Source organism: Labeo rohita, chromosome 14 (genome assembly GCF_022985175.1).
Source record: "Labeo rohita strain BAU-BD-2019 chromosome 14, IGBB_LRoh.1.0, whole genome shotgun sequence".
Lineage (NCBI taxonomy): Eukaryota > Metazoa > Chordata > Actinopteri > Cypriniformes > Cyprinidae > Labeo > Labeo rohita.
The window spans coordinates 30,373,915-30,388,559 of NC_066882.1; the positions used below are offsets into that span (position 1 = coordinate 30,373,915).

The window sequence follows — 14,645 nt, forward strand, 5'->3', positions numbered from 1 at the left end:
GCGTGTTTTGTGCTGCCTGTCTCCATTCTCTGATTCGAGAAGATTTCCAGGCAACATGCTGCCGTAATCTGATGCAGAACACAATGCCATTATTTTTCAGACACCCCTTCTACAAATGTGACAGATATTGCATGTTATTTTGCTGTTTTTTTTTGTAAGCACAAAGCACAGTGTTCATACTTACAGATTGAACATTTTGTTTAAAACGAAGACGAAGACTCTATGTATGTTGTTTCACATTATATTGAGCAGATCACCCTATGGGGGAGCCATATTGATATCACATGACCAGCTGAACCTTACACAAAGAAAATATATTTCCTCATATATCAACAATCAGTATATTAAATTGAAAATATACAGAATAATATATTATGTTCATATATTAGAATATTTGAAGTTGAAAATAAAGCTAGATAAAGTGTTTCAATAAAGCTTTTACATGTAAAAATGTTTCTCATTTCATATATATATATATATATATATATATATATCCATGAGTCATCAATGCATATTTTGAAGTATACTGAAAAGTTTCCAACATATGGATATATTTAATATATCCATTTCTACATCAGTTTGTTTGTTTCATAAGGAAATACTGCTTGCTTTATTTTTGTAACTTGTGAAAAATGCTTAAATTTCTACAACAATTAGTAACTGAAAATGCTAAAACAAACAATTACTGTGCACCGTAAAGGTTTTGACATTATGTTTTCAACATGGTGTTTTTAATTTCAGAGTAACATTATTTCATATTCACTTCTTAAAATCCATTGTTCTTGAAAATAGATCAAATTAGGTCTGTTAAATACTAATGCACAAATTACTGCCAGAAAACATTATTTTGCTGTCATAATAACAACTTTTTTTTTCTTTCCAACTACCCATTATTCATTAGTTTTAGGTCCTATTGAGCAATCAGTTTGTGAGGAACATCTCACAAATTTATTAAATATATAATAAAAACAATTAGACAGTATAAACCTAATTTGTTTTCTTTAAAAATGCAAATTGAGTGGTTAGAGAAGGTTGCGTTGTTCCACTTATAGTGTGCTTTAATAAACATCGTGTAATGTAAATGAATCTCCATAAAATGTTAACATTAAGGAATGTACTGGTGCCAAGCAAGACAGCATCTGTGACAATAATTTAGACCTATCTATCAGGTCACAAAAGCAAATACATATACTTATGATGGAGGTATATATGGGAAAGTGACTGTGCTGGTGATATGTTACACAGACACACTGTTTCAAAGGTGCATCCACGAAACCTAAACATTATACACTATGCTAACATGAAACTAATTTGATTAAATTCACTTACCAAACCTTCTTCTACTAGACTTCTGCTGTTAATTGATTTCTATATATGTTAGCATGATATTTCTTGTAAAAAAAACAAAAAAAAAGGTTTTAAACGGATGAGTGAGTCTAAATTATTTTGCGGTTATTGACAGCAAGTCACAGATGCTGCCTATACAACTTGTGTTAAACTCAGATTGTTTTTTGTTTTGTTTTGTTTTGTTTTGTTTAATTAAATTCAATGCAATTCAATAAATTCCAACAAGAATGTATCATAAGATTAAGCTGATGTCATTATTAATACTGTTTACTGTGTTAAAGTACTTACTCAGCCACTGAATTCACAATATGTTTATTATTGGTATTTTTAAGGTTATAATTATTATTGCATAATTATAGGAGATGTGTTGACAAAGCAGCTTTCTGAATCCCATAATCAATTAACCTTTTGCTGTCACTGCATTCTTTTTATCCCGAATAATAATAAAGTTTCAGTGTAGCGTTTAAAGACTTGATGGAATCCTAATTGGAATTGTGTTGCTTCTAGTCCGTATCATCTGTGAGGTGTATGTTTGCTAGTCGAAACACGTTACATTTGTTGTAACTATCATTATGGCTGTTGCTTTTTATAACAATGCACTGATTTTGACATTGGTGCAGAGGTTTCTGTAATGACAGACTCCATATTGTGACTGCAGGAACACTTACGATCAATTGTGTCATAAGATATCACATGTTCTGACACATATCAAGCTGTATGATATCAGTGACTCATATCTTACTGTTATGATGGTTTGTGTTATGACATCAGTGACACAACGCTAAATAAATTGGATGTGCTGTCAATTAAAACAGGAGTTTAGCATTGTGTATATCATGTATATATAGGTCATTGTCAGGAAATGGTATCACTGTGTGCTGTGTGTATCCCAATGACTTACTGCAAATGATATAATTAACAGTAATATGTCATAATTGATTATTTAGGAGACTTAACTTAACTCTGTAAGTCTTAACAATGTGTGTAATGGAAAAAAAAAAAAGGAAAAAGCACTAAATGTGTGTCCATTCATCAGCCAAATTTCATGTCCATAAACATTACATATACATTTTGTGCTGTATGTGTCATATAATAATAATAATAATAATAATAATAATAATAATTAATAATTTGGGCTTTTATTATCTTTCGTATATATATTTTTCTGTTTAAATGCTGATTTTTGTTTTTTTTTTTCACCTGAACTTTCTGTTCAACCCTGTTCTGCTATGCTTCTTCCCATTAAATATAATAGCATAAACTCTCCGTGGTCAATTGTTTGACATGGTGCAAGCACATGTGCTAGTGATCAGTGATTTTTTTTGCACTTATCTTCAGCTTGTGTCAGTTCTTGAATGTAACAGGGTTGAACGTGTGAAAACAGGACACTGTCTACATACACACTATATATCAATTTAAAATTGCACATATTCACACACACAAAAAATAAATAGATTAAAAAAAATCCCTACGTTGAAAGAAATATACAGACATTTTTAACATTGCTCTGTGCACAACACTCTGTAGTTGAAGGAGATATCCCGTGGGTACGAGAGAGGACGTACCAGTCGCTCTCTTCTCTGTATATCGCTCCAATGTTGGCTTGTTACATACCTCCTTTTCTACATATTTTCTTGTTGGGTTTTCTGGCACATTCCTTGGATATTCTTTTGACTGTAAAATGAATAAAAGACTACAAAATAACAGAAGGCTCTGGAAGAAACGTTTGAGGAGAACATGCAACAACGTCACTCCCCCTCCCCACAAGAACAACAAAGAGAACCTGTCCAGAACGTTCACTGGGGTGCTTTGTCTTTTGGGCAGAAAATATTCCAAAAAGGTGGAATTGATTTGCTGCACCCTGGAACACAAGAAGCCTAGTTTCACATGCACTGCTATATAAGACCCTTTACAAGCACAAAAATAAACTCTTCCTTATCGCAACCCCTGCACCGCTGCATCACTCCAGGTTTTGCATGGGAAATGCATGGCTCTGTTGCACGATGCACCAAATGTGCTTTGAGAACATATGCAGAGAATTGCTTTAAGTGTGCTTTACAACCTTTAAGTCCATTTTGGTTTTATGAGTTAAGATGGATTTTAACACCAAATAGCTTATGCAGCTTTTGCTGCTTTTGACAATTTTTGCTGTCTGTTCCAAAACATAGTGCACTACATGGACAGCATTTTACTTCATACGTCAGAGGACTGCTGGTTACAAAAGTTGGCAGTAACATTATGCTGGCTTCTTAGATGCCAAATTTTGCCCAAATTAAAATGGAGCAGCGCATTTATCCTTCACAGTGAAGGCAATCCCAGAATGCACTGTACTGAGATCACTGAAAAATGCCGGACTCCAATATTTGTGCTTTAGTTTGCTTATTAGAGTACTGTGTCATTAGCTTAGCAACTTGCTAACTCAGTTGAAATCAGCTGTCAAGTCTCCCATGCTCTTCATGTGAGGAGCGTTGTTTGTGTGCTTATGTAGAACAGTCCAAATCTGCCATTTGTGAGGCTGGATTTCAGTAAGGATCAGGAGGTGTAGCAACCATTTTTGGAAAAGTCATCATTTTTTTAATCCACTCCACTTCTTGGGAGATGCTGTAATCACTGTCACTGTCCCGTGATACTTGATAGCACAGCTAATTGAGGTTTTTTTCTCAATAGAGTAAAATCTGCAGATGCAAATTTAAAACAATCAAAAACATAATCTTTTCCTGTGACATACTGTGAGAATTTCAGGTACAGTAGTGTTATTTTTGGTTTTAAACCTATACAGCTCTATCCATGCCCTCATAATGAACTTAATGCATTCCTAGCATCAATGTCTCCGCTTTGCTTCAAAGTCTTCTAGCTTTCTCTAGCATGTATGTGTCCTTAAAAGGCAGCTCACTGGGTTTTGGAACAGAGCTAGCGCTTTCGCTTTCAAATCTGTAAGAGTTTGTAAGAAATGCTCTTTGTGCTAGGGAGATGTTTGCGTATGCAAATGCTCAACTTGATCACCGAATTCATTTAAAGATCTTACATTGCTCAAGACAGGCTTTGAACGTTAACAGAAGAAAGTGGAACAGTAAAGGGTCTTACATGGTTAGGACTGATGCCACAGGCCTCTTGTGTTCCAGAACATTTTAGCAACTCTACAAAAGGCTCATTCTGGCATCAAGCAAGCTAATCTCGGATCGCTAATCCCCCAGAACAGTCAAGACAGTGAGGAGAGGGAGGTGCACCAAGATCATTACATCCAAACTTCATGTCAGATTAAAATCTGAGCTCTTACATTAAAAAGATTAGTTTCTCTTTGATTGCTTTCTTCTAGCTTTCTTTCTTTCTTTCTTTCTTTTTGGTTTGCTCTCTTGAACAACACAAAAGAGGAACCTATAACAGTGGCATGGAAGGGAAGAGTTGATGGAAAGACTTCATGGCAGGTCAAGTCAGGATGAGGAACGGAAATGGTGTACACAGACACGGCATGCGCCAGACAACAACTCATGCTTCAAACACAACACAGGAAGTGACAGAATGTAATAGCGAGACGCTATTTTTTCTTCGTTATACCCGACACACTCACCATCCTCTGTTGGAACGTAGATGTTTAGATACAAACAATCCTCGTTTTGATCTTGTATGTAAGTGGCAACTATATCCAAGTTAAAGGTGAACCAAATTGGCATCATGATCTCCGGAACGGCGTTGTGAATGTTTTGCGGGCACACCGGTGCGAAATGAGTGGCGTTCTTGATCCCCGACCAAGACAAGGGCGGCTCAGGGGGTAGGAAACGTTTCTCCCCCACCGGTGGGGCGGCGTACGGCACGCCCAGGTACTGGTCCACCGGTCCCAGGATCTCGCTGGGCAGCGGAACCCGCGCGCCCCGTAATTTCCCGTACTGCGTGTTCACGGTGGGGTGGTAGCTTTGTCCCCTGATGAGTGTCACACACCAACAAAAAATCCATATCCACAGAGAAACGTCATGAGCCCTGCCACTGCAGCAGTCCTGCTGGTGCAAAAGGTGCCGGTTTTTGCGCACCGCGAACCACATGGTCCGTGAAAATAGCCGCTGCTGCTAGATGCCGACGTACTCCGAGAATCTCCTCCAGCACGTGTCTCCTGCCTTCAGACCCTCAAACTCAGGCGGATTACTCCTGTCATCGAAGAAAAACACATGCACGAGCTCCGTTCCCCTCCGGACGAATCTTCATTCACTGTCCAGTATTCTCGTCAGATCCTCTCTCCTGCAGGAAAAAAAAAAACAAGACAGGAAAATTTTAAATGGGACCATTTTTCATACTTTTGGTTTTTCTGTATGCGCATAGAACAGCACACATCAATATGACAGCGCTCTTAATGCATCCAGAGGCCTGCAAAATTTATGCAAATAAATCCAACTTCAGGTTGATTTAAACATGCCTACAAACGTTAGAAACTTGGTTGACAGTCAGTGGTTCCCAAATGGCGGATCACAACTACCTATGTTCTAATAAGTTTGTAAATGGCAGGTGAAAACACTGCTAAATGCTAATAATAAAATGTAAATAGCCATTTAATCCTGGATAGTTAGGATAGCAACATAGTAACTGCTTCCCACTGATGTCAAAGCATGTGTGCCCAATTAAACTCAGCAGTATTTTGGTTCATCAGTCACTTAGCCAGTAGCTAAATTAGACAGATGCTAACACGGACAGAGGCTGTGTCCGAAAGCTGAAAAATGTTGCCTCCGCAGACAGCATACGGAGGTATGAAAGCAACAAAACACATCAATGCGATTGTGTCACATCCTATCAACTGAGATACCTTCTCAGACATAGATGTATCCTTTGCTGCCTATGATATCCCACTATTCCATGTCTGATTCTACGACAGCTGTGAATAAAAATGGTGGCTGAACTGCCTGGTGGTCAGGTTGTCTGTAAATTACTGAAAATTGCATCTTAAAGCCATAAAACATGGAATCGTATCTGTATTTTATTTTCAAAGTTGTGTATTCCAAGTTGTGTTGCGGTAAAATTAGCAACAGATAGCGTCAACAAGAGAAGCAATTTAAGTCTTAACTGCTTTCCTAGTGGTAAGAAGAGGAAAAAAGAATAGGAGGATGCCTGTGGATGAATAAAACTTCCTAAAGGCCCACATCTGTGTTTTCTCCACAATAGCCCTGATGCCTTTGAGGCTTTTATTTTGTAAGGTCCACTCGATTGGCCCAACGGTGGTATCCAATGGTGGATGAAGGTTTCTTGCGTGTTCAGTCTTTTCAGCATGCAAAGTTATTTAATTTAGGTTAATTTAAAATCTGACTTCATTGTACTATCTAATCTGACTCCAATTTATTATGCAAATTGGTTGTTTGTCCATTTGTAATTATTATTATTCAGACATTTGATTTTTCTATTTAACTCTTACTTTTATACTTGTTCATTAGGAATATATGTTGCTCAGGGTGCGACACACCAGCCATTTTACGTGGCCCCCCACGATCACAAACTCTCCAGTCGAACATTAGTCAGAGGTTCTGACTAACTATTTAATAGGTCGCCCATGCTTACAATTCTTTAAATAGTGGTTCTGTTCAGCCCCTACAACTTAGTTAAAAAATCTCTAGAATCTCTAGAATCTCACCTGATGTGCCCCATGCTCCATCTAACCTGAAATCTAGTATGTACTTAACATCAGGTAACATACGCCTTCACTTAATCTACTTGAGAAAATAATTTCAGAGTAAGTCAGAATACACTCAAATGTGACAATTTATTATCAGTCAGATAAATGTGTATTATGCCAACTCAAGAATATCAAATCAATACAAGACTTCAAACTCTCAAAGATGAATCTAAGAGTAAAAGATGCATACCTGACTTTGGAAAAATACATAGCATAGAGTGTGTGGACACACTGTACGATACGGGCTTCTGACTACAGAATCGCCCAGATCCTCTTGAAACATTTCCTTAAGTACCTCAGACCAAGACAAACATCTTCCAAATGGAGACAGGAACTAACAATTGGAATTTGCATTGATCAAGTCCTAGACATGATTGTTTGCACCTTTTGGCGACAGATGGTAATGTGCATGAAAGATTCTGATCTCGCACCCTCTACAGTATGCAAAATATTTATATACTCTAAGGATCTGTATTACCCTTTAGTCTACTTCTTGTAAGACTATTGTACCAGACGCACAGAGACAATTAAAATGATACCAAACAGTACTGTGAATAACACTTGCATTAATGTAGAGCATTATACTCTTAACCATTCTGAGTAAGCTGAGTGAAAGGACAATGGGTGAAGGGAAGGAAATAGATAGGTGAGAAGTGACTTTTCTTACATCTTCTCTCAGTGAGATGTTGAGACAAATGTCTGTATGTTCTGTATTTTCCAGTCTTACTGTTTAATCAAAGTGTCTGAGGTTCTTCAGTTCTCACATAGTGGAGCACAGCTACTGAAAGAGCTTGCAAACGATGTAAGCATGCCGACTCCTGTCATGACACCGCACCCGCCAAAGGAGTTTCTCAGCGCGGATCTCACTCGATATCTGGGTGCGTTTAGACTCTTTGTGTGGAAAAACGATGGTACAGCATTTGGTTTAAGCCTACACTTCTATCCATTGCCACTGTAAGCTCTTTCAGTAGCTATGGCCATCATATCAGTGTTTTATTTTCCGAGTTGTGTATTCTGAGTTGTGTTGCAGTAGAAATAGCATTGCTCCATGCCAGCAGCTCACTGAGTACAACCGTTCTACGTAATCAAAATAATGGTGCCCTCCACAGTCCAAAATATGTATATAACAATGTGGATTTTTTAAATAACGTAAATCTTTCATGGGTTTTCTACTACATATTTTAGTAAGAGACATAATTTACATTATATTAAGTTATAAAAAGTCTTAATACCCAGGATTTCCTTGTAAAGAACATTTTAAACTAATTACTACCGAAATCTAGGTCCCTAATCTAGGTCCCTAAAGCAAAACCAGTTGAGAGCCGTAAAAAAAAAAAAAAAAAAAAAAAAAAAAAAAGTACTGTATGTGGGTTTTTCCATCAAGCTAAAATAACAACTCTGTCCAAATTTGACAGAAATGTGTTAAATAAAAGATTTTTGAGGCACAGGTCCCCTGTCCCCATCTCTGGAAAGCTGGTATTTGTAAGTGCCTTGCGGGCGCCTGTGCTAACACTGTAAATGCTAATGATGAGGAGGGTCATCCCCAGTGGAGAGAAACTCTTCCCTGCTCAGCTGCTGATCAATTTTCAATTTTTAAAGCTTAAGACCCTCAGACCTCCATCCCTCGGAGGGCTTGGAATAATAACAAGGAGAAAAGCCAGAGTTTAGTAGCGGATATTGCATTCCAAAATGACTCTGTAAATGATTTATAATGTATCTAGTGGAGCAGTATCCACCAGACAAGAGGCAATATGAATCTTCCTGGAGGTGCACTTATCACTCCACAACTCCTATCCAAACTTGGGCTGATTTGCACAAAGCCTGGCAGGAAGTTCTTCATCCTCCACCGCATCATCCACACACACTTGCTGCTGCCTATAATCGGCTGGTGCCTCTGGACGGGACAGCTGATCTCCAGAGAGAAGAGATGCCCACTGAAGCGGAGGAAATGTCTGGCCCAATCTTGGCAGACTTTAAACATACTGTTTTCTCAAACTCATGACTTATGCTATTCAGTTACTACTCGAGTGAGAAGTGATTTTAACAATTGATTTGTGAACTAAACAGAATTGATGTTTTTTTTTTTTTTTTTCCTTCTCTCCAGCAAACTTATACTACAACCCGAAATGAATTCTTGTACACTTATAAGTCAAAACATGTTGTGCCATGTTCATCCATGATGATTGACTATGATACCAAGGTTTGACAGTAGCCCCTCACTGCAGAACAAGATCCAGGGGGTGGGGTTGGATCTACATCTAGGTTGGTTTAGGGGTGGAGATGGGTCAGTTTAGGGATCAGGGGGTGGAGACAGGTAGGTTTAGAGATATGTAATGTGGGAGGAGTTGAATCTAGATACTCCCTCACACCCTGGATCTTGTGATCTGCAGTGAGGACCATCTCACGTTTGATGTCAAGGATGATAAACCTGGTATGATACACATTTAAATAATGCATTTACCTACAGGCAAATGTGAGTGAGATTTTACAGCCATTTTGAAAGGCTAAAACAATTCTTTCAATTTTATTTAATTTCTAAGACAAAATGATTGGATGTCTCCAAAAAATGCACTTTTCAAATGTTGGAGCTCCCACTTCATTCCATTCCATTCCCATTCACTTTCATTGTATGTAAAAAAGCAACCAGGACGTTCTTCAGATTATTGGTTTTGTCTCTTGCAGATGAAAACAACACATAATACAATACATACATACAAAAAAAAAAAAAAAATAAAAATAAACCCTTATCAAAGCATGAATGGGGTTTAACATTATATCTAGAGTGCAGAATATCATAGAATCTCATCAAAACACTTTTGAATTGGCAAGCACCATTCACCTTTTTAGCCTAGTTTATGTATAATTCAACCAAGCTGATGCTATATAATCAGCCAGGTTGATCATTGTCTTTGATGTGGTGAAACCAGGCAGCGTCCAACACCTGAGACCCTGTTTCCAGCTGATATTAACATGCAATTTTGTTGATCTGATCACAAGTGGTCCGCCAAGACGCATTACTGTTTCTATCCAATATGAACATGCGTTTCAAATGCGTCTCCTGTGAACACTTGTGGTTGGATTTCATTGAGACCCGCCCCTCTTATTTTGTCACACTCCACATCACTTTCATGGGAGCGGCAAGTGTTCACATTCAGGGACTCACATATTGGTGTATATACTGTACAGCAGCATGTTTATAGTTCTGTATTTTCTATGTGTAGCTGTTAGGAGTTTCCTTAGCTAAAACTCAACTAGCTTGGCAAACATTGTGCATTCTCAGCTGCTCATCCTGGTATTTGCCAGTTGCTTTGCAAGTCTTTTCCACTTTGTAATGACAATTTTTTTTTTCTTTTCTTTTTCTTTTTTTTTTTTTTTTTTTTTTTTAACTTACAACTATAAACATATTTTTTTGTTATTACTGTAAACAAAAGTTATAAATTTTTTTGCTTGACGCAAAAAAATAAGATTGATTGACTAAAGTAAATTTGACTTTCATTTGTGCATATATATTGTGTATATATAACTAGTTTTAAAGTAAAGAACTAGCCCAAACTGTTTTGCTAAATTCCTAAAAATGCTGAATAACATGATTTGTATTGTACATTGTTTCAATAAGAATACATCTTGTAGTATAACGTAATACTGGCTGTTGACTGGCTATTGGATGACTGCTAATAGTCATCGGCTGCCAGATGTTTCTGTTGTAGATTTGATTAGTATACTTCTGAATTAAACTTTATTGCACACCTCACTTTTGAGACTTGTGAATCTCCATCCCTGATGGAAGAGTGTGAATTATGACCATTAAGGGAGTGTGCATTGGGATTCATTGTGAGCAGCCAGCACATATAACACTGCATAATACATGGTCACCATCTTAACACAGCACAGAATATGCAGAGCTGTCGTCAACATTATCCTGAAACTAAAACTATAGATTTACATTTTGCCAGCATTGTCACATAAATCAGCTGTGTATTAGATTTGTGCCCAAGCATTATGCATTACAAGTAAAAGAGTAATTACTAAAGACAGTAACATGATGGCACCATGAGCCCACCTGCATTTCCATTTTGGGTTGCAAAGGACAAAGCCTTAGGGAACAAAACCTCATTACTGGTTCAAATGCACATGTCCTGAGGCTCCAAAACTATCAGCTCAACATAAAATCACGCATGAAGGTGCACAAGATAACAGATGACCCTGATTGTGTGTTGTGTGATAACACCACAGGACAATAAGGACCGTATAACAATACACCTAAATATGTGATATGAAATGTGCGGGGAAAAGAAGACAAAAAGAACAATGCCAATAGACACAACATCCCAGTATGTTTTAAATTCAGTAAGACTAATGGTGCGTTTACACTGACAGCGATCTGCAGAGGCAAAGCGATCAGAAGTCATTCATTTCCAGCGAGAGCTGGTGATTTGAGGAGACATAAGTGACAGCGACCGTCAGCAATGCAACACAGCTAGCATCAAGCTGAGCAGTGTCACTCACACAAGAGCAGTGACGTGGTGCGGTGACTTTGAACGTCTTTATTCTGGCAACTGTGCCCCGATTCACACTTCCACAACGGCCGCCATTCACACCACAGGAAGGTTCACAGCAATACGCAAGTTTTGTTACTGTACGTCACGCACACTGTGCATGATGAGGTTAACTGTCGGGAATCCCTGTCATCTTACAACTAATGGAACACTCGCATGGGAAACAAAAATGTTCATTACATGGAAATCAAAGGTGTTAGGCACCAAATATAAGGTAAATAAACAAATTTCATTGCCTCTTAAGTGAACATAATGATAATGCTAACAGCTATGCATTTGCTACATTTACTGAATTTTAAGGACAGATTCAGAGCACAGGTAAACCTCTGCTTCTGCAAAGTTGAGTTTATCAAAAAAATGTGAACTATTGTATGTGCAGTTACTGTACATACACCTAAATAAACATTATGGCTGTGAAGAAATGTGATGAATAATTTCTAACCACAAAAACTGTGATGTCATTTGTTATTAAATCTTATTATTATTAAGCATTTTAAACATATAACAAGTTTACGATTTTTTTACAGAGCACATGGTACTCTTGTGGACCTCTGGGGCTCCCCAGGCTCTAAAAGAATAGTTCACCCATAAAGAGAAAATCTGTCATCTGTTGTTTTTTTTTTTTTTTTTTTCTTTCTTAGATTTTAGGCAGATTATTCCTGCTGTTCATTCACATGCAGTGACAGTAAAAAGGGACAGGCAATGTCAAACCCCCAAAAATGACAAATAAGCACCACAAAAGTTCTAAAACAGTAGTCCATGATTTGTGTACAAGCCTTTTGACGCCATAGGGTGTCTTTGTGCAAAGAACAGTTATTATTTACAAAAAATCTTACTCATAACCACAGTTCTCAAAATAAATTAATACATTAATTAATAATTTTTTCTGTTTTGCTGCCCTTTTTGGAGCTCATGTCCACTTTCATTGCAAAAATCTGCCTAAGCATTCTGATAGCTTCATTTTTAGTGCTCCACAGAAGAAAGTCTGACATTAAAATAGCAAAGTACATGACAGGATTTCCATTTTTAGGTGATCTATCCCTTTAAACACCTGCTGTATTGTCACCATGGGAAAATACAGAAAAACAGAAAATATTGATCGTCTCATGTGGCTGGCCTTGCTGCCGGTAATAAAGCCAACATGCAGACACACCGGAGAGTCCACAAGAGGCTTTTCAGAGGCTCACAAGACTGAGTTTCTGCATTTGCAACGCTCTCCTGCCTGTCTGTATTCAGCCTGTATACTCAACTACCCACCATCTATAACATCTATAATGTGAAATAACAAATAAATATACTACAATGTGTCCACACAGCATGCAGCTGATGTTGGATAAGGTGAGTTTTCTAGATTTGTCACGTCACATCACTCATTCTCAGGGTCTTAATGGAAAGCTAGACAGGCGTCACCTACTTGGATGCCTTTAGGTTAAATCCATGTTTAAATGCTGCTGGTTAAGATAAGAACTTGATGGGTAATCCAGATATGTTTATCAGCTCTGAAGACACACAGCTGTGGTTTATTCATTTGTAGGACAACAGCTGGCCATTTTATTCACATTAGAAACCAGTAGAGTTTTAAAAGTCACATGTTACAAATTCGTTCAAAATGTGGTGATGGCTTTTGTTTCTGGAAACGGGTCAAGTGAGGGAAGTTTGCCAGTTGATTATGACATGGCTCTATGGAATATTTGATTCTTATTGGTCCAATGAGGCGTTCTGCAGTTAAATATTTGACTGCTAATGTGTAGCTGACTTCCTTCCAACTGATTTCTAGCTGTTCTAGTTTCATATCATGCATGTCACTTCACACCCACATACTATACAGTACAATGCATTATTATTTTATTATGTGAGACTCTAGGGATAAGTGTAACAAGCAGGATATTCTATAGTCAACCGGTCAAAATAAACAAAGCAAAGAAGAAACTACATTATATTATATTATATTATATTATATTATATTATATTATATTATATTATATTATGCTATTAGATCAGATTAGATTCACTTCATCCAATTTTAAATTTTTACATGTTTTCATACCACATATATTGTGGGTGTCAAATGTTCTGAAAGTGAAACCCCTCAGGACTACATTTAAATTTAATAAGCAATTATAAAGTTTGTAAAATTTAGGATTAATATTGCTTTGAGCACTACAGAAGAGCATATTAATCATGAATGATGACAGTTTAGTGTGCAAAGCAAAAAAAGTCAGGAAAAAAAAGAGAAAGAAACAAAAATGGATAATAACGGTTGCTGGATCCTCAAATGTCTAAAAACTTGTGTGCAAAGGCTTCATGTGTAACACTCGTCTATATTTCATCAAAGAGACTGCAATATTGCTTTAAATGGAAATAGCCGGTCTCCATCCAGAAGCACTGTGACTGGGGAAACAGCCTTTCCATGCATTACTGGAGCCCAGCTCTGGGTTTGGCTGTGCATCAAGCAAAAAGAACAGCATAGTCAAGTCCCAACAGAAAAAAAAAGAGATCTAGAGATGTGCACAGGCTGTCTTCACTTCCATACACACAGCCATGGTATCAGTTAATAATACCATAGTAGTTTAATGTATGCGGCTTACCATAGTCATTTACCACTGCATTTACATGGTTGTCTAGGGTATTTTAGAAAATATGATGGTATTAAGCACCACAGTACCACAATACATCAGGTCCCTATCATGTTTCCAATCATGAAAATGTCATTTTAACTGATATATGTCAAGTTATTATCCACCTTATTTTTTGTGAAATATGAATAAAGTATAAGCCAAGAGAAGCAAGTGTGTAACTACTTTGTTATAGGGGAGCGTGGGGCACAACCTAACTTCTTGACTTTCTCAGTTCGTGTAAATCCATGTGGGGATTAGAGTATAATTTTTTTTATCCACATTAATTCCACAGTTGTCTAGTACAAATATGCCGCTTTGTTTCATAAATACAGTGTATATGCTTTTTCTTTATTTACCCCAAAGTAAATGGAAGTGAAATGTGACAACATGCACCGTAGGTGAGGTACATTGTAACATCTAAAGGGGCGTGTTGTATATGACTGTATGAAAGCTTTAAATGCTATCTGACCTAAT

The 14,645-nt window shown here is 37.3% G+C and overlaps 1 protein-coding gene across 3 annotated transcripts in view; it reads right to left on the bottom strand.

Moving 5' to 3' along the window:
- Positions 1 to 14,645, bottom strand: part of nlgn3a (neuroligin 3a) — a 191,817-nt gene that overhangs the window by 142,766 nt on the left and 34,406 nt on the right. Inside the window, exons 2-3 of one of the 3 annotated variants that reach the window (XM_051127618.1) lie at positions 4,916 to 5,577; positions 2,962 to 3,021 (exon numbers count right to left, since the gene is read on the bottom strand). In XM_051127618.1, the coding sequence (XP_050983575.1) occupies positions 2,962 to 3,021; positions 4,916 to 5,384 (529 nt within the window). In that variant the 5' untranslated portion in view covers positions 5,385 to 5,577. Of the gene's footprint in view, positions 1 to 2,912; positions 3,022 to 4,915; positions 5,578 to 14,645 lie in introns of those variants that run through there. The other 2 variants (XM_051127620.1, XM_051127619.1) reach the window with 2 other exon arrangements.